This window comes from Salarias fasciatus, chromosome 14 (assembly GCF_902148845.1).
Source record: "Salarias fasciatus chromosome 14, fSalaFa1.1, whole genome shotgun sequence".
In the NCBI taxonomy this organism is placed as follows: Eukaryota; Metazoa; Chordata; class Actinopteri; order Blenniiformes; family Blenniidae; genus Salarias; species Salarias fasciatus.
This window is the reverse complement of record NC_043758.1, coordinates 8,747,219-8,765,252: the sequence shown is the minus strand read 5'-3', so window position 1 is coordinate 8,765,252 and position 18,034 is coordinate 8,747,219. Positions and strand designations below refer to the sequence as shown.

The window sequence follows — 18,034 nt, the reverse complement described above, 5'->3', positions numbered from 1 at the left end:
CATCCGACATCTTCCCCCGAAACGAGCCGGTGAAGCCACGCCGGGTCGGCGAGTGAAGACGAGACGAGCGGCGCTCGGGGAGGAGCGCGTGGGGAGAATTATAAAAAAGCTGCTCAACGAGACGACACGGGTCAAATTACACTTGAGTGAGGTTGTCATGGAGAAACGGAGGAGTCCCAGGAGCACCAAACACCTCTCCTTTAGTTCAGATAGGTTGTTGTGGGTTGTTTTTTTTTTGTTTTTTTTGTTTTTATGGTTTTTGTTGGGAAAAAAAAAAAAAATTCTCACCAATATTAAACATGTTACAAATATAAAGCAGTTTTCTTCTGTTTGTTTCCAAAATATGAACAGAAACTCTTAACACAAAAAAGTCCTTCTGAGGATTGCGTCCCGCTGGCTGGAGGAGGAGGAGGAGGAGGGGTCGGTTTGTCGTCAGAGGAGCGGGATCGATTCAGGTTTTCACTTTAAAGCGAATTTTAACGACTGGACAGCAAGTGAGCGCCCCGGGTTTCACGAGCGTTTCTGCCTCTTGGAATGTCGCTGCTGGCTGGGGCGGTCCTCGTCACTGCTCGCGTCGCCCCGGCCCCCCCGCTGGCGAGTTCTCCTCGTGTCCCGCTCGCCGTCGCTGTCCTGCTCCCTGTAGTCCTTCCTGCTCCTGGACGCCTGGCTGCGCTTGCTTCTCCTCGGGCCGCCGTCCTCCTCCTCCTCCTCCTCTTCCTCCTCCTCCTCCTCCTCCTCATCCTCGTCCTGCTCGCTCTCGCTCTCCCGGCCCTTGCGTCCCCGAGCGTTTCTGGCGCTCTTCCTGCTGGATTTTCCATTCTGCATTTTCTTCTTGGGCTCCTCTTCCTGCTCCTCGTCGTCTTCCTCCTCCTCTTCGTCTTCCTCCTCCTCCTCCTCCTCCTCGGACGTTGCGGGCTGCTGGCTGACTCTCTTCCGTGAGCGGCGGCGGAGGTAGGTGAGGCCGGGCAGCAGCTTCTGCAGCAGCTCCGTGAAGGCCTGCTCCGTCTTCACCATGCAGGAGAGCACCGTGCTGCCCTGCTGGTTGTACTCCTCGGCGTTGGAGAAGACCAGCTTCAAGTCTTCGAAGAAATCCTGAGCGTGGCGGTACGAGCTTTGGCCGAACTTCCCCAGCATGGTCTGGAAGTCCATGGGCTGGGAGATGATGTCCAGGTAGTCCTCGGCCTCCTCCAGGGAAACGGGCTCCCTGAGCGACAGACAGATAGGAAGCATCAGACCGACGGTTCAGGAGGAAACTCGGCTCACAGACACTCTTGTTGACAAAATCTACTGTAATTTAAATAACCTCATTGAAATCATGAAACATTCATGTGTTTTGGGAAGATTATTCTTTAAATGTTTTAAATATTTACATATTTCACACGGCTGTTCAGAAAAGCTAATAAAAAAAAGACAAATAAGCTTTCATTAATGTAACAATATAGACCCACAATAGATAACATCTCCCTGATCATAATGTCATATATTTTATGAGTGTGTGTGTGTGTGTTTTTGTTCTCCTTCATTCAGCTCCAGCTGTGTGACTTGTTTAGTTTTCTCCCACACCGTATGTCATCCATGCTGTGTCTTGAGACTTTAAGTCGATTAGAAAGAGATCCACATATTGCAAACATGAATGTTTAATTCTTAGACACGCTAAATTTTCATCCTCAGATCTTATCCATCTTTAGACTAAAATATCTGCCATAGAGGTCACAAAGATCATGTTTAATGTGCGACCTTGTTCATGTGTGAGAAGACGATGTGTGACGGCTGCAACTGGATTCCTCCTGATGAAGACGATTAAATCATACTGAACTGTATTTCATCTGAGGAAAGGCTTCCTCCCAGTGTTCCCCGTCTGACATGAACTCTGCCGCTCACCTGAAAGGCCAGCTGTAGCGGAACTTCATCAGTTTCTTGAGGATTTCCTCGCACCGCTCCAGCTCTAGCACCTGTCGGCGCACTCCCGTCTGGGAGCTCTGCCGCACCTGCAGGAAAACACACACCAGCTCAATCAGTCAAGCAACCAAAAGAGGATTTTTTTTCCCCCCATTTACTAAAAAGTATGGATCATGAAAAACAGCCGAGACGTGTGTCTCACCAATTCATCGATGTCTGCAGGGCTGTTGGGACCCGTTTTCTGTTTGCTGCCCTGAGACGGCTTCTTGGATTTACTCTTTGAGCTTTTTTGTCGAGTTGAAGACTGCTTGTTCTTCTTCCTTGGTCTCACTGCAGAGGATAAAGTAACATTCATCAGCATGACGGCAGACGTTAGACAGGCATGTGAACTACTGGCTCAGCTTATGTTCATGTTGGTACTGCATGTTCAGATTCAGCCCAGGCCGAACCGGTAGTCAGATCATCACAGCAGAAATGAGAGATTATTGATGTCTTAGTTGAACACCCTCTGGTGAAATCCTTCATTCTCAGTTTTGATCCTTGACTCAGAAGATGAGCTGACAGAGGGGATCAACCTGCCACATACACTGAGTGAAGCCAGGGAGACACATTCAAAGCCTGGAACAGGAGTCCAGGCCTGAGCTGAGCTACATGACAACACAGAGACAAAGGGGACGCGGAGAAGACGGGAACGCTGTTAGCATTCCTCTCATTCCCATCAGGACCTCCGCACGAGGCCCACCGCCTCCAAAACCAACACTGGTCATGTGCTGGGCAATTTAGCATATTGGCCTTCCTCTTTTTTGATTTTAATTCAGTGCCACCTTTAAGATGAATACGGCACGAAACGTGTTAAGCGTCTGAAAACCCGTTTCCTCTGGCCGACACTCACAGCTGTGCCCCATGGCTTTGTAGTCGTTTTCCTCCTCGTCCTCTTCATCTTCGTCGGAGTCCTCCTCTTCAGAGTCCTCCTCATCCTCTTCTTCATCCGTGTCCTGATTATAGTTTCTGGAACAAAGAAGGGAAATTTTAAATTTAAGCACAGCCGGTTTGAAGAAAGAAACTGAGGTCAGGACACGAGTTTGTTCAGAGTGGAAATAAAAGACAAACTCTGTCCTTTACCTGGAGCGGGAGCCTCGCCGGGCGATGGTCGGCTGGCAGGCCGGGCACAGCCACTCCCCGGTGGGGATGCGGTACAGAGCCGGCCGCAGACAGAACAGGTGGAAGGCCTTGTTGCATTCGTCACAGAGGATCAGTTTCTCGTCATCACCTGGAACGAAGCAGCAGCTTCACCATTTAATAAGAGTGTCTGTGATGGAGCGCCTCTCTAACCTGGCTGAACCTGCTCTTCACTCCCTAAAACCAGTTGCACATTTCTTTCGTGACTCTGAGTGCATGTTTGAGTTGGTTTCCACTCATCACTACAGGTTCACCTGTTGCTGCGCGGATCTGTGGGTTCTGAAGGTAGACCTGCCTGACACCACTATTCTGCTCTGCTCTGCTGCTGCAGCTGCTGCTGCTGCTGCCCTGTCTGGACCTGGACCTGGACCTGGGCCTAACATCCATCACCTGCAGCACAGGCGGCTTCATCCTGAGCACTAGAGGGGGAGCACAAAACCACGTTGCCTGAGCAGCATTCAAATAGACTCCACAGATCTGGATCCAGAAATCAGGTTCTCCGTGGAACCCCATTTAAATGAAAACCAAAACATCTACATGTTCATATCATCTCCAAATACTATAGCAATTAAAAATGCAAAAAAAAAAAAATAAATAAGAGATTAGAAACAGTATGAGGAAGGAGTTCACTGTTCTGTATTTTTGAGCTGCACCTTCTGACTCCTCAAACATGATCGGGACAAGTCCTCACCTTTCCTGCGACAGACTTTGCAGCGAGCGTTCTCGGCCGACATGTCCCACTTAATGCACGCATCCAACATCCCCAGCAGCACGTGCATACGGGAGAAGGTCTGAGCCTCTCTGATAGCCGTCTTCCACTTCTCCACCGCTGTCGCTACCTAAGAAGAAAAATCCGATATCGTGCAGTGACTCACGATTGACATTCACTCAGGCTTCGTTTGATGAGTGCGCGTCTTACACAGCTGTTAGAGGAATAACAATCTTGTAAGGTTTTCTCACCCTGGCTTCTTCTGCCAGCCTCTTCTCTTCGTCCACTTCTTCAGCTTTGCTGCTTTCTTCCCCTCCCTGCTTCTTCTTCTTCTTCTGCTTTGGGGCCATGAATCCCTGCAGGAACTTCTTGATGACACAAGCCTGGATGGTGATGACGCACTCGCCAAAGTCCTTCAAGCTCTCCATATGTTCCAACTGCAGACAACAGGGCAAACAAAAGAATTAATAAAACCACGAGTCAACAATCATCAAGACCAGAACATGTAATAAACAGAAAGGAAAATAAAAAGTCTTGGACCATCCTCACGCCGACTTACATCCGTTCTGTTTTCAAGACTGATCAGCTGTCTGCATATTCAAATGATCATTTTCTTGTGCTAAAGTCTGATAAATAGTGCAGAATAAACACGTCACATTTAGATCAACAAGCTGAATGACCTGGTCTTCGATGTCCGTGTTGTCGTCCAGGTATCCCAGGCCTCCCTTCTGGAGTCGTGAAGCCACCTCCTGGATGTCGCTGCGCATGTATTTGAGCAGCTCTGAGTAGCCGTCGCAGGTCCTGAGGCCCAGCTTGGCTTTACGGCTCAGGTGGATGGAGTGGACGATCTCCTGGTACCTAGAACAGTGAAAGCAAACGTCATTCAGCTTCATTGTCCTTTTTCTCCAGACTCTCATAACTGTTTTGCCATCTGCTGTTAAATTCAGGAGCACTCCAGTAACGGTGTGTCATCCCAGGAATGTTGTCAGAGTCATTACTTGAAGAAACGCTGTGATAAAATGCTCTGCAGCTTCTGTCAATCAGTAAAGTCTATTTACTTACAAACTTCCACCGTACAGCACTAAGTGAGCATCTTTATTAGCATTTGTTTCTTTATTTTGTCTTCATATTTAAATCTCCCATCATTCTTTTCTGTAAATGTCTTTTTCCTCAGTAACCGATTGCAAAGTTTAGTTTGTAGGTATGGGTTAAATAAGATTGACACAATGTCGTATTTACAAGACTTTGATTTGACTGTTATTTAGTCTGAGTGTGGGAATGGGTCTTGACCTGCTAAATCTTTCAATTTGTGAAAAAAATGAATGGGAAGAATCAACATATAAAAACAAAAGGCTAAAAAGAAAGTGCAGACCTCTCAAAGCATGACGAAAGATTATTCCAACGGACTGCTGACAGCTCATGAAATGTGTGTTAAAATAATCATCTCCAACAATGATGCAGCACTCACCTGCTTTGTATATTTCCCTTGAGCTCGCTCTCTCTGACCCCCTGAGGATGAAGGCTTTCCACCAGCTCCTCCAGCTCCGCCGGGCTGCCACAGATGAACCTGGACAGGAGCGGAGAGGGTAAGAATCAACCGAGAGTGAAGTAGTAGGCCTAATGGAAGAGAAAACACACAGGAGGAGTCTCACCAGAGGTTCTGTCCCTGTTTGGGAACCGTCGTCTCTATGCAGACATCCACTGCTGGTCCCTGCTGCAGCCCTTCGCTCGCCGCACCATCGACACTCCCGTCATCCTTCTCAGCTTCTGCAATTCAAAAAATAATTGATCACACAAGCAGTAACTCTGTATGAACAAACAACAATTCATATTATTTCGCAGTGCTATCAGGAGCTACTGATGAGTTGAACATGTGAGGATTTCTTTCTGGATAAAGAAAAATCTGCTATACCCTGTGAATCAGGGGCAGCGGCTGCTTCACTGTCCTCCTCCTCCTCGTCTTCCACCTCGGGTTCGGCTGGTTTGTCCTCTGGCGGGGGGGTGAAGTTGTAGTCGATGCCTTCATGCACCCATCCTTTCTCTATGTACAGGCCGGGGACGACGTCGGAGAAAAGCCAGTACCTGAACGGAACGTCATGAGCACGGTTCAAATTTATCCCAGCAAGCTGCAGAGTTCATTCCCACTTATTTGTCCCCTCATTTGCAGAACACTAATTTCATGTTTGGTTCATCTGTGTAGAAATGTTTCCTCTCTTGCGAGCAGCACCGACCTGTTATGATTCCTGTCCGTCCCCAGCGGCGTCCGGCGCATCACCAGCCTGGCTTTGGTGATGCCATCTTGGAAGGCTCTCTCGGTGGCGGCCCTCTGTTTACGTATCCGCTCCTCTTCGGCCTCCTTCTCCATCCGTTCTGAGTGACAAGAGCAAAATGTTGTGAGCATCTGTAACATCCGTAAGCACGTTTATTTTGAAGGTGGAGCAAAGCGCCATGTACCTTTGTTCTGTCTGTCCATCTCCTCCTTCTCCTTCTTGGCCTGCATGGCCATCAGCCGCCGGTTCTTCACCGAGCTGATCATGTCCTCTGGCTCAGGCTCGGCCTTCACCGCTTCTTTTTTGTTTTCTTTCTTTACACTTGACTCTTTTTTCTTCTCTCCTAATGAAAAAAGCAAAAGCAAGCATTGACACTTATTTAATTTGTAACTTGGCAAAAGAAGTGTGAGAAAATAAAAAAGAGAAAAGTTTTACTGATGAGGTTGAATCTCTCCTCGTACCTTTGCTCTCCATCTCCTTCCGCATCTTCTTCTCGGCCCTCTTGCGGTCGTTGACCTCTTTCAGCATCGCCAGGCGCTCCTTCCACAGCTCGGCCGACCGCTGCTGCTTGGCGTCCACGTGGTCCACCACCGAGTACGTCATGAGGATGCGGTGGCACAGCGCCACCAGCAGGGTGACCTTCTCCTCGGGAGTCAGCTCGAACACCTCCACCGTCTCCAGCTTCTCCAGGTACTCCGTCGTCACCACGTCGTCGAAGCCCCCCGGGGCCCCCGAGTCCTCCGACCCCTGCCCGCTCTCCTCGCCGTGGGTGTCGCACGGCCGCAGGCACAGCCGCGCCAGCTCGGAGGCGGAGTGCATGGTGAGGGGGATTTCCGACAGGGGCATGTCGAGCTCGCTGTAGCCTTCGGCCAGCTCGTCCTGCAGCAGCGTCTGGAGCAAGACCACCAGCACGCGGTTCAGGTACAGGAAGCCGGACCTGTCTCCCGCCAGCGCCTCTATCAGAGCGACGGCCGTGATCGGGTACTGGTCGTCCGGCATCAGCAGCCCGGCGTAGCAGTGGAGGAAGTCCACCACCATGGCCACGTTGCCGAACAGGGTGTTGGGCAGCCCCTCGGGCATGTCCACCAGTTTGAACGCTGGCAGGTTTTTGCCGCCTTCGATCTCTTGGTCTTCGTATCTTCGCGACTGCTCGCGGCGGACCAGCATCTCCTTCACGCGTCGCTCCTTGGCCTTTTCTCTCAGCTTCTCCCGGAGCTCCTCGCGTTTCTTCTTCATCTCCACCTTCCTCTCCTCTTCGCTCATGGCGGCCCATCGCTTCTTCTGCTCCAGAAGCTCCCAGCGTTTCTGGACCAGCTCTCTGAGCTCCTCCGGCAGCCGACCGCGGTCGTCTGAGGACAAGGCCTTCGCTGCTTTGGAGATGAGAGAGGAAAGGGAGTTCTTCTTATCCTCTTTGCCCTTGTTCTCTTTGTAGTAGCGAAGGAGGTGGAGAGCCATGGGGTGCAGAGGCTTCCCGAGCTTCGGCGTGCCCATGCCTGTACTGCGGGCTCTCTTCTTTGGACTTCCTGCAGGGGGGCTCTTGGCCAAATGTAGCAGAGTCATCTGCTTCATCTTTGGTGTTTTCGCCCCGGCTTTTCCGTCCTTTTTGGAGGCTTTGAGAACGTTGAGCTTATCGTCACCTTTTCCTGTTTTCTTTCCTCTCTTCTTGTCCACAGACTTTCGGCCGGATCTCGGCGAGGCGGGAGAAGAGCCCTTGCCGTCCTTCTTAGGAGTCCCCGAGTTCTTTACCTTGAGTGGAGAACCATTCATTTTAATCTTCTGAAAAACAGGCACAACAAAACCTTCGACTTTTAGGGAGACCTCATGAACAACGTCTCTACTAAAAGGGTGTGATGGCCAAACGCACTGCTAACCTGCATGTGACCCCAAATGGTGGGACTGAGGGGCATCCCCAGGCCGTCGCTCTTCTTTCTCCTTTTCTTTTCCCCCTTCTCATTTCCCGATTCCTGTCCCGCCGTGTCGCCCGTCTTCAGCTTCTTGCTTGATCTCCCATCCGGAGACGTCAAACTTTTACGCTTGGCTGAGGGATTTTCTGCCAAAAACTTGAGACAGACAAAAAAAAAAAAAAAAAAAAAAGAATATGTGAAACTGCAAAGCAAACAGCACGCAGGGATGTACGGTGAGTAAGTTACCTTGTGTGGATCAAGCAGGAAGTCACTGAATTTGCTGGGCAGACTGTATTTTTTCACCAGTTCGTCTTCAACCACCCAGGGAGCGTTTTCTGCCATGCCCAGCCTCAGAGCGTAGTGCCTGATGAAGTAGCGTATGATCTCCTTGGTGGGAGGACGCTCTGTCCTGAACAGACTGTCTACTGGCACGTTACTGATCACCTTCAAACACAAAGGAGGGAGAAATTCAGTCAGTTCAACTGCAAATGTATTTAAAAAGAAACGAGCCACTTGTAATTTCAAGCTACTGATTCAAGGCAAATAAATAAAACATTGAATATTTCTCGACGTGAAAAACCAACCTTGTCCTCATTGATGAGCTTCACGTCGTACTTATGAGGGAGGAATTTGGGCATGACCCATCTCTTCTTCTCTTCTTTCATGGCAGTAGGAAGTTTCCTCGGAGAACGTCGAGCCCGATCACCTGAGAGCAAACAAGACGAGGAATAATATTTTAAAGAAAAAGCAACAAGGTGATAGAAGTGGACACAGGGGAGATAAAGGTTTTTAACTGGGAGCTTCATCGGGTGTTTTTAATCTACTTTTAATCTACTAAAAGACTGGGTGTTTTTAATCTACTAAAAGACTGAATTGACTCACTCAGGCTCTCCCTCCTGCTCTCCTCCTCTCGCAGTGGAGGCTCTTTCCTCTGGTTTTCCTGGCTTGCGTTCTCCTTGTCACTGGAAGGGGAGTCACAGGCTCCTTCGAGCTTCTTCTCCCCAGGCTCACCCTCGGGGTTTTCTAAAGGATGGACCTTCACCACCTTGACTCGCAAACTTTTGTCCTTCCCCACCTGAAGTGAAAAAGCCCATGAGTTAGATTAAACTCGCATTACCATGACAGATGGGTGTAGATTCTACATTTTATTGGATAGTTTATTGCATTAAAACAAAATCTTAGGAAATGCCTTCGATATTTAAAGAGCAAAGGATGTCATAGGATGCAGAATAATGACTTGTATGGCACTTTCCAGCAAGTTTTTTGAATTTCACAGCTATTGCACATAGTCTAGGAGTTCTGGTTATGTGAGATTCACATAACTGCCAGTAGAAAAAGGATAAGAATACGAGGGTTAAAAAAGGTTTCAAAATATATCAAACTGATTGTAATTCCCGTAATGATAGCAAGCACTGTGCTAACATGGAATATACTGAAGTCACCTCTCAACAGATGGCATTTCAAGAACAAATCGTTAAATGTAAGAAGTCAAACTGACCAGAAAGTCACATTCTTCACCCACGGCGTACTTGGTGAGGATTTCCACCCAAGCCATTTCCACCAGTTTGTCCAAAGACACTGTGTTGTGGTGGACCATCTCCAGGACGGGCTTCTCAAACCACTCGTTATACTCCTCCTGGAGCCTGCACACAGAACACGATCGGCCATTAATTTCAAAACACAGAGCCAAAAACATCACGGTCCATCTCCCCTTTACTAATCACATGCTGTCTTTCAGTGTTTGTGTGTCTGTGAACCATCGATCCACACTAGTGTTGACTAAAAGTGTGACAAAGAGCTGACAGTGGCCAGTAGGGGGCGGAGCAGCTGATGGCAGATATAATTAGACAGTGCTTAAGCACAGATCTTGATCCTGAGGGACTTGAGCTCTGGCCAGTTGAGCACCGCTCTGTGGAGACATCTTCTTGATCCTTTCATTTCAAGTGGTATGTCGCTGCTAATGCTGAAGGCGCATATACATACAGTAATATGCACGTGCGTCTAGGCAGTGGTAGATGGACAGACTTAAAAAAAAAAAAAAGTCAAATACTCGGGGGTTTTGTTTCTTTTGCAGATCAATCTGAGATAAAGAAACTCGTCAAGTCATTGTAGATTCAAGGATGACTCAATCACACACCCTCAAAATAGAAAGAGAGGAGGAGCACCACATTCACCCAATCACAGCAGAGCAGTAAGCCTTGTGACCTTCACTGGGAGAGTACGCTTTTCGCTGACAGTCCTGAACCACTCCTCTAGCTAGAGCCTAATCTGTATTGTTGTGATATAGCATATCTAAAACCTTAGAATAAGTTTATATACTCAAAAATCCAAGAACCTGAGCCATGAGCCAAGACAAAACAGCGGTATTCATCACTCACACTGGACTGGCCTTGAACTCTTAAGTGGCAGAAATGCTTCTTGTGTCTTGCTGAATATGAAGAAATATGCCCATGAAAAACATTGCAGGCATTACTCACAGTTCAGTGACTTCTTGTTCCTCCTCCCATGCTTCTTTGTGTGTGAGCTGGTTGCTTCCAGTGCTCTTACACGTCCAGATGCGCTCGCTGTACCTCTCCAACCGCGCCTCGTACTCTCTGTACACAATTAGTCAAGGAATTTCCACCGAACCATTCGTCTACTTCATCTGTAGCTTATAAATAAGCATGATAAATATCACACATGGTTAATATATCATTGGCATTAATGACAGCATCATGAGAGCGAAAGACACCCACCATACACAAACACACACACAGTGTGAAGTCGTCAGTGCTGTGATTTTACGGCTCTCGACTAAACCTGCACTATGTTCCGTATATATGCAAAATATGAGAATGCTGCTCAGTTTTGTGATAACGTGGTTTTACACAAACAAAACTATTTAAGTAAATTATATTAAAGCCTTTGTACTTTGTTTATCCAACGAACGGCACTCTTTCACTTGCCCCAAATTGACAGCAGATGTGAATGGGCCTGTTTTCCACTCTTTTTCCCCCTCCAATCACATGTGCATCTAAAACTCCTTCAAGCAGTATTTCAGACGTGAACTGGTTGTTCCTTCATTGTTGTGCTTCTTACATGTTTTCTACAATGACGACTAAGTATAAACCATTATGGCTGAGTTAATCACACAACTTTGTAGCTTTCTTCATATCTAAACGTGTGTCACATTGTCAGTGGAAATATTTATTAGTCTACAGTAAGTGTTTTCAATATTTTGGAGATCTATTCTATATTATATTAGGGAAATTATCACTAACATATAGTTAAGTAGTTCTGATCAATTAGAATCTTTATGTAATGGTTACAGAGATTGCATGAAGCACATGTCTCCTAGTTAGTTGTTACACTGTACAGGACTGACTCAGAAACCAAGATGTGATCATAGTTGCATTGTTCAGTCACCAGCAGAAAACAGACCCCTGCTGAGTGCGGGGATCCACATCGCTAAACTCCGTGGAAGCCCGATAAGGACATTTTCATGTGAATCGGGTGTGTTAAAGCAGTTTAAAACTTGAATACACCTTCAGTCATGAACCAGTGTTGAAAACACACCTTTTCCACTGACAAGATTTCGAGAAAATTACTGAGCAGTGTTAAATTAATTATAACTAAACATTAGGGCAGCAGCTGTGTCCATTAATGTTGTTTGGGAGTGGTGTATACAAAGTTTGACACGTCCTGAGATGATCAGAAAAGCTCAGATAAAGCTGGAGAGTTTCCACGTCAGAGTAACAGAGTCAGAGAGGGTGAAAGGTGGATGAGAGGCCTGCGAAGAGGACAGGTCACGGAAACAATCCACATCAAGACCCAGTCACTGCACGGATCCCACTCTACTCCAACATCTAACAACGCGGAGAGCCAAAACTGTAGCTTCTCCAAACGCCGCTGGCTCTGGCCGAGCACTTCTCGTTAAGTTTGCACTGTTTCATAACGCCGCTGACAGTTAACGCGCCCGGTATAAACACCTCACAAACAAGCAGTAAAAGCCGCTTGACAGTCACGTAATTTGCCAAAACACGCGTTATCTCCAGTCAGTGGCGCGAGCTGTCACTAACTCGGTGTGCTGCTTTTGACGAACTGTAAGGTACAAGGAGAACCCGGAGTTCGCCGAGCAGCGGCTTCAGTGGGAAGCGAAAAAAAAAGGAAAAGACGACGAGCTATTGTGACATAATGGGATACCCAACGTTAGCATAGCGCTAACAGCTAGCACTGTTAGCATCGTTAGCTGACAGCGGCGCTAAAAGATGAAAGTGAACATCGTCTCTGCTAGAGTTTCTCTCTTTTTAGCATAGTGTGAGATTTAACTAGTTCACAAGTCACGTCTTTAACGTTACGTTGAATGACCAGCGGGAGCTCCAGTGAGCTGAGTAGCATAGTTAGCTTGCTTGTCACTGTAAACTGTGTCCATGCGGGGAAACGCTTAAAGCTGGAGAAACGGCTGTTAACATCAAATTGAGCACTCTGGTTTACTTTAGAGTCCCGAGCATGTGACCACTGGGATTTCATGCATCAGCAACAAAGAGCGGTAATCCAGCACATCCAGCTGCCTCGATAAATCGAGAAAGAGCATCAAGCATCACGTTAAAGGATACTCTTTGTTCCTGAAGGCCTCCTTGGTGTGCTCGATGATGTAGACCTCCTCTCCCGGGCCTGGTGGCTCGGCTAGCGGCTTAACCAGTGGGTACGGTTTCCGGCCCAAAAGCGGTGCCATTTCAAATCCAGAGATGGCACGACTGCCGATGGTGTGTTTAGGTCTTCTGGCGACGGACTAGCACAATACACGATTATATGTCCTTAGCATGTATCCAACCGGCAGAAATGTCAGTGCCGAGCGGTAGCACGTCTCACGTTACCGCCGGCAGGCCCGGCTCTCAACGTGTAGCAGCTAGCCGACTAGCTCGTAGCTCGGATTGCTATGTCGTTACAAAACAATAACAGTGCGCTTCTCTCAGTCTGCCTCATCGCATCATTCCCAGCTCCTCTGGATGCGCTGTCATGCTGCCCGTAGGTACTGTCTTCAAACACGCTGCTCAACCAGTCTCCCGGGATAGTTGGTAAACTTTTGGCTCCTTCGGATGCACGTCAAAGGATGCAAAACCCCACAGAAATGAAACTCGCGGCAAAAGCACAAACCCAGTCCGCGGGAGGTCTGGCGCGTGGTTACAATTCCAACCAAGTCTTTTAAACCGGGTTCGCTGTCCGCTGAACTGAATCCGCTGCGTGTTCGTTTGGTCCGAGTTTCAAGTGTTGAGTAATAGCATCAACGAGTGTTGCGAGAAAGTAGCCCGAATCAATCAAGAGGTTAATTCCTTGTCGAAATGGCGGGAGTTTTTAGTCCACCGGCACAATTCAGCACACCCTCAAAACTCCGTTTCCCCGGCAGCAAGCGGCGTCGCACGTACCGCCCTGCCTTCTCCTCACGCGCATTGGCTGCATGACAGAAAAGCCCGCCTCCAAGGGATAGGACAGTTTCTGATTGGCTCATGTAGCCTGTCTGTCGCGAGGGTGGAACAGTTACTTCAAGTACACCACGCCCTCATAAAATATAAACTGAAGACAAGAGGTCAGCTGATGACTGTAAAAATATGACACCTTTACCATATGAAAACATAGAAAGACTCTTTTTAATATTGCTTTATTGAAAACTAATGTGTCACCCATTCCTTGTTAAAAAAAATCTTATTTTATGAGCTCTTTGTCTCGGCTCCATTTTGAACATGTTACTAAACAATAGGTTTCCCTATAGGTGGATGCTTTTGTGACATAGTAGTAATTATTATATATTCAATTCATATATATTCAATCCATGCTTTAGCCAGGGAATGGCTGTGAGAGAACAACTTATTTCAATGAACAAGTACAAAGCTTCCAAACACAACAAATTGAAATGGAAAGTAGCATTTATTATGGCATACAAAACATTTTCAGTTATAAACATGGGCAAATCATATTATAAATATATTTTTTAAAAAGCATTGCCGCCTTGTCTGTGAAAGCCAAAAGATCTGTTCCAAAAAGGGTGAAATATTTAATGGTACATCTAAACATCAATCTGCAGAAACACTTAACACGTTTTCAGAATGTCCAATCAAATCACCCCCCCAAAAAAGCAAAAGAATATATAAACATGCAATACGTCCACTGCAAAAAGAATTACCCATAAAAAATGTCATTAAGAGCATGTGAATGGAGACACACATCATCTGTTACCTGCAAAGCTCTGAAAATGTTCTCCATACATTTTAAAGTCACTTTGCAAAAACAAGACCTTTTTTGCGGTAAGCACATCAGCTGACATGTAATGGAAATATTTGCGTGAATATTTCAAGAAAACCGGACTAAATCTGAACCCTTTGCTAATGTTAGAACAACCGAGAACAGGTATCATGTGCAGTTTCAAAAAAAAAGGTTATAAATAAGCTATCTGAGCACAGCATTTTCCCCTGTGCAAATCTTCTTTAAAGGAGGCGCTCCTGATTCATCCAGTTCCTCCTGTTGATGAAAAAGGAATACATTAAATCGATTACTCAAATATTTACATTGCTAACATCCAATATGTAAAATGCAACAGCCTCCACACATAAATAATGTGGCTGTTGAAAATGGCTGATCTATTTTTCCAGTGTGAACCTGTGTGTCAGCAGTGCTCCTTCTGACAGCTCCTGATGAGAGCAAGTCTTCTTTGATGAGAGTCGGTGGCTCATCTGCACCATCCTGCCCTGAATGACCTGGCTCTGTATCAAAAATAATAGAATAAGCACTTTATTATCATTGTTTTGAACAACTAAACAGACCTATGAACACCAAAGCACTGTACTGTAACTTACATGATATTTGCAGTGTATTTTATTTATATCCCACAGAACTCTTTCTATGTTGTTAATATAATGATCGACTTAGGAATACAGGTCATATGGGTGACAACTTAGTGGTGTTATATAATTATGGAAATTCATACATCACTGTTGCTTTGTGTGCGTTACTGTGAAGGCATTCAATTTGTCTAAAATGCAGTGACATAGCATTGCAGTAGTGGTGAATTTATTACTCACTTTACAACATTTAAACTGCATTTGTGTTGTTAAATCAGCTCCATTTACTTCTTCATTTCGCTAAGTGGCTTATACTTGGTTTTGATAAGAGCTCATTGACAAGTGTTACCATGGGAGGCAAAGTGGAAAAAGGCTGTGGTGGCATCCACAGATTATGAGGGTGGAGGCTGTGCCAGGACTTCTAATTTGTTAAGCAAAAGAATAATAACCTGATGGCTAAATGCAACTTTTGCAGACAGATAGGTTTTGTTCCTACTGCCAAGTGGCATGATTAAAACTCATGAAAAGAACACTTTCATGTATGTTCTATTTTTCAGGGAGGAGATATGTTGATATGTGAACATACTAAGGTTTAACTTTATGTTGTCCAGTTGTTATAACAAACACAGCATCTCCAGAGATGTTTCCATAAAAATGCAAATACAACAAGCAGGGCTTCAAATGTCAACAAGGTGAAGAAGCAGAAGCACATGACTTTTGTAATGACCCTGATGTTTAACTTACTTGTGCATTTATTGTATCTATAAAAGCATTTTATAAGTGAAATCCAATCCAATTGCAGGAGTAATGTACTAAATCCGAACAAAATGTAGCTTCACAGCCATCCACATACCGTCCACAATCTCCTGGCCAAGCATTGGTGGCTGTGAGTCTTCAGCCCGGAGGCTGGAGGTGTGAGGAGGGCTGACCTGCTGCGAGCTGGAAGTGCTGCTGCTGTTATCCATTTTAGGCTGGTAAACATCGGACAGAAAGCTCTGGTTGCTGTTTTCATCTGTAGTAAAAGAGTCACAGGAGAATCACACGGCGACAGCTTGCAGCGTTTCCTCTTGTTTTATTCAATCATGTGATATCTCTTTTTAATCGTATGCAAAAGAAAACTAGACACAAGCATTACCAGTGAAATCCAGTAAAGAGTTGGTGTTTTCCAGGACCACATCTTTCAGCCCTCTCACGTCTCCTCCGGTGGATTTGGTGCGGTATATCTGATTACAGACAGAGGAATGTTAAAATGATGGGGTGGATGCAGAAAGCAAAAAAAAAAAAAAAAAAAAATTACCTGCTTAGTTTCTGTTACTGGCACCCATTTAAATATACGTAGGGATGTGTCACCAACTGTCACCCATTTCTTCTCCCTGGGGATGAAATAACTTTGAATAACTTCAGAGAAAGGCTCAGTACACGCCTAGCGTTGCCATTCGCATTAATAACAATAATCTGTGTCATGACACACAGCATTAAGCTCGTGTTCTCTGTTTGCATGGACAGCAGACATGACAGCTGATCGAATATGCTACTATGCTGACATACGGCCGTCGCTGATGGCGTGGAAACATGTAGAAAATCAGGACAACGTGTGCGATCGTGCTTATTTGAAGTCGTCGCAGTGTGACTGACAGCACAGCCGTCTTTATATCCGTAAGCCGCATGTGAGGCTGGAGCCATATTGACAGCTCTCGGCGGAAAAAAAAACTCATCTAGCCCCGCCCCTTCTCCCAACCCGGAGCGCCGATTGGTCAGCAGCCCCGTCAATCATCTAACTTTTCCGACTGAAGTTTTGTTGAGCGACGCAGCAGATATCAGCCCGCAGTCTACTAACACATTTCCCTCCATATTGTCCCCCAGACAGCTTACGTACCATTTGCGCACTTTCTCGATGGCCGCCAGGACCTTTTTAATGTCGTCTTTGGCCCGACTGCGGGTCTCTGCGCGGCCTGATCGTCCCGACATCTTGATGCTGTTATGATTCATCTACAGATGCATCTGAAAACTTCAAGACCAAGCCCCAGTACTCCGTTACAGACAAAGTCTCGCGAGATTTCACCGTCTCCTTTTTTTTCACCTTCCTCACTCTGTTCATGACCATTCATTCTCAGGGACATTACATTACATTACATTACATTACATTACATTTTATATACACATATGTATTATATGTGCTTGATTTCATCTTCAGCAGAAAATCTCCGCTATTTTTTTGCTGTTTTATTTCAAATGTTTAAATTGTATTACAGAACAGGTGGTTCCTAAAATACTTTCCACCCTGTGCCCTTCTCCAATCACGATCTCACAACAAAAAATTTAGCATATAAAAGTGATGGAATTTCACCCTGAAATTAATAAGGTATTTTCTATTTCTATTGAAAGTTACTCTCCACCCACCTGCTCTGGACAGAGATAGGTTACTACACAAACCTCATGAGAATTATAGTGACAAGCCTTGGCAGATCCTATATTTGCAAATGTTTAAAGTCTTAAAAGCTAATATATCAATATGTCACAAAATCCAAAGACGGGAACAATTTAAGGCATGTTTGACTCTTAAATTGCAGTTGTGTGCTGGAAAAGACAGTCACAGATTAAACCCGAGGCATCTAAAGGCTGCCAGGTAGACACATGGTATATTAAACACTATCAGGAGAAGACTAGTCTGTTTTACTGAAGGAACAAGAGGTCAACATAGAAACACCCGATCACAGAATTAAACGGATAAAATGGCTATAGTACTGACCACAGTTTTGAATGTTTTTTTTATTTTTTCAATATTCTTTTAAATGTATTTCTAAAATAAACCTGTTACTGAGTGGATTTTTATTGTGAAGAATAGCTTCCATCATTTGAATATGTTAGCACTACACTGCAGTGCTGAGATAAGATAATAAAATGAATGACCCATGATCTCACCTTTACAGGCCGGTGTGGCTCCAGCACCGCCTGGAGCCACACTGGCTAATGTTTATAAAGTATTCATACAATCTATGGTGTGATTTTGCTAAAATATGCAGGGCACATGGACCACATGAAGGACCTTCTTTAAAATGCAGTGGTCTACTGAAGACAGCCTTAAATTCTGGGTATCATCTTTAAACAACAGAGGGCAGTCTTGAGTCAGGCAGTCACCTGAGCCTTAGTCAGGGAGCAAAGGTTGCTGTAGAACTGATTTGTTGACGTGATAAGCATAATCTATGAGAGGAAATTGTCTGTTTTGTGTGGCACTTATCTTTGCACGTGCACAAACAA

General features: G+C 45.8%; 2 protein-coding genes across 4 annotated transcripts; both read right to left on the bottom strand.

Moving 5' to 3' along the window:
• Positions 1-258: 258 nt before the first annotated feature.
• LOC115400800 (tyrosine-protein kinase BAZ1B-like) lies at positions 259-13,325 on the bottom strand. 3 transcript variants are annotated; one of them, XM_030108835.1, is made up of 21 exons: positions 12,557-13,325; positions 10,439-10,555; positions 9,460-9,604; positions 8,844-9,036; positions 8,546-8,667; positions 8,208-8,405; positions 7,929-8,117; positions 6,519-7,833; positions 6,242-6,400; positions 6,019-6,157; positions 5,700-5,869; positions 5,440-5,554; positions 5,256-5,354; positions 4,468-4,645; positions 4,039-4,224; positions 3,770-3,917; positions 3,022-3,169; positions 2,792-2,907; positions 2,102-2,229; positions 1,882-1,988; positions 259-1,204 (listed from the first exon to the last, which is right to left on the bottom strand). In XM_030108835.1, the coding sequence occupies exons 1-21, from the start codon at positions 12,673-12,675 to the stop codon at positions 511-513; spliced, it is 4,785 nt and encodes a 1,594-aa protein (XP_029964695.1). In that variant the 5' UTR covers positions 12,676-13,325; the 3' UTR covers positions 259-510. The 3 variants fall into 3 exon arrangements, with proteins under 3 accessions (XP_029964695.1, XP_029964697.1, XP_029964698.1); XM_030108837.1 differs by having other exon boundaries at positions 6,519-7,830; XM_030108838.1 differs by having other exon boundaries at positions 6,519-7,803.
• Positions 13,326-13,846: 521 nt separating this feature from the next.
• LOC115400831 (B-cell CLL/lymphoma 7 protein family member B-B-like) lies at positions 13,847-16,804 on the bottom strand. Its single transcript, XM_030108882.1, has 6 exons — positions 16,653-16,804; positions 16,074-16,149; positions 15,912-15,999; positions 15,630-15,788; positions 14,595-14,698; positions 13,847-14,456 (listed from the first exon to the last, which is right to left on the bottom strand). The coding sequence occupies exons 1-6, from the start codon at positions 16,763-16,765 to the stop codon at positions 14,385-14,387; spliced, it is 612 nt and encodes a 203-aa protein (XP_029964742.1). The 5' UTR covers positions 16,766-16,804; the 3' UTR covers positions 13,847-14,384.
• Between the last annotated feature and the right edge of the window lie 1,230 nt (positions 16,805-18,034).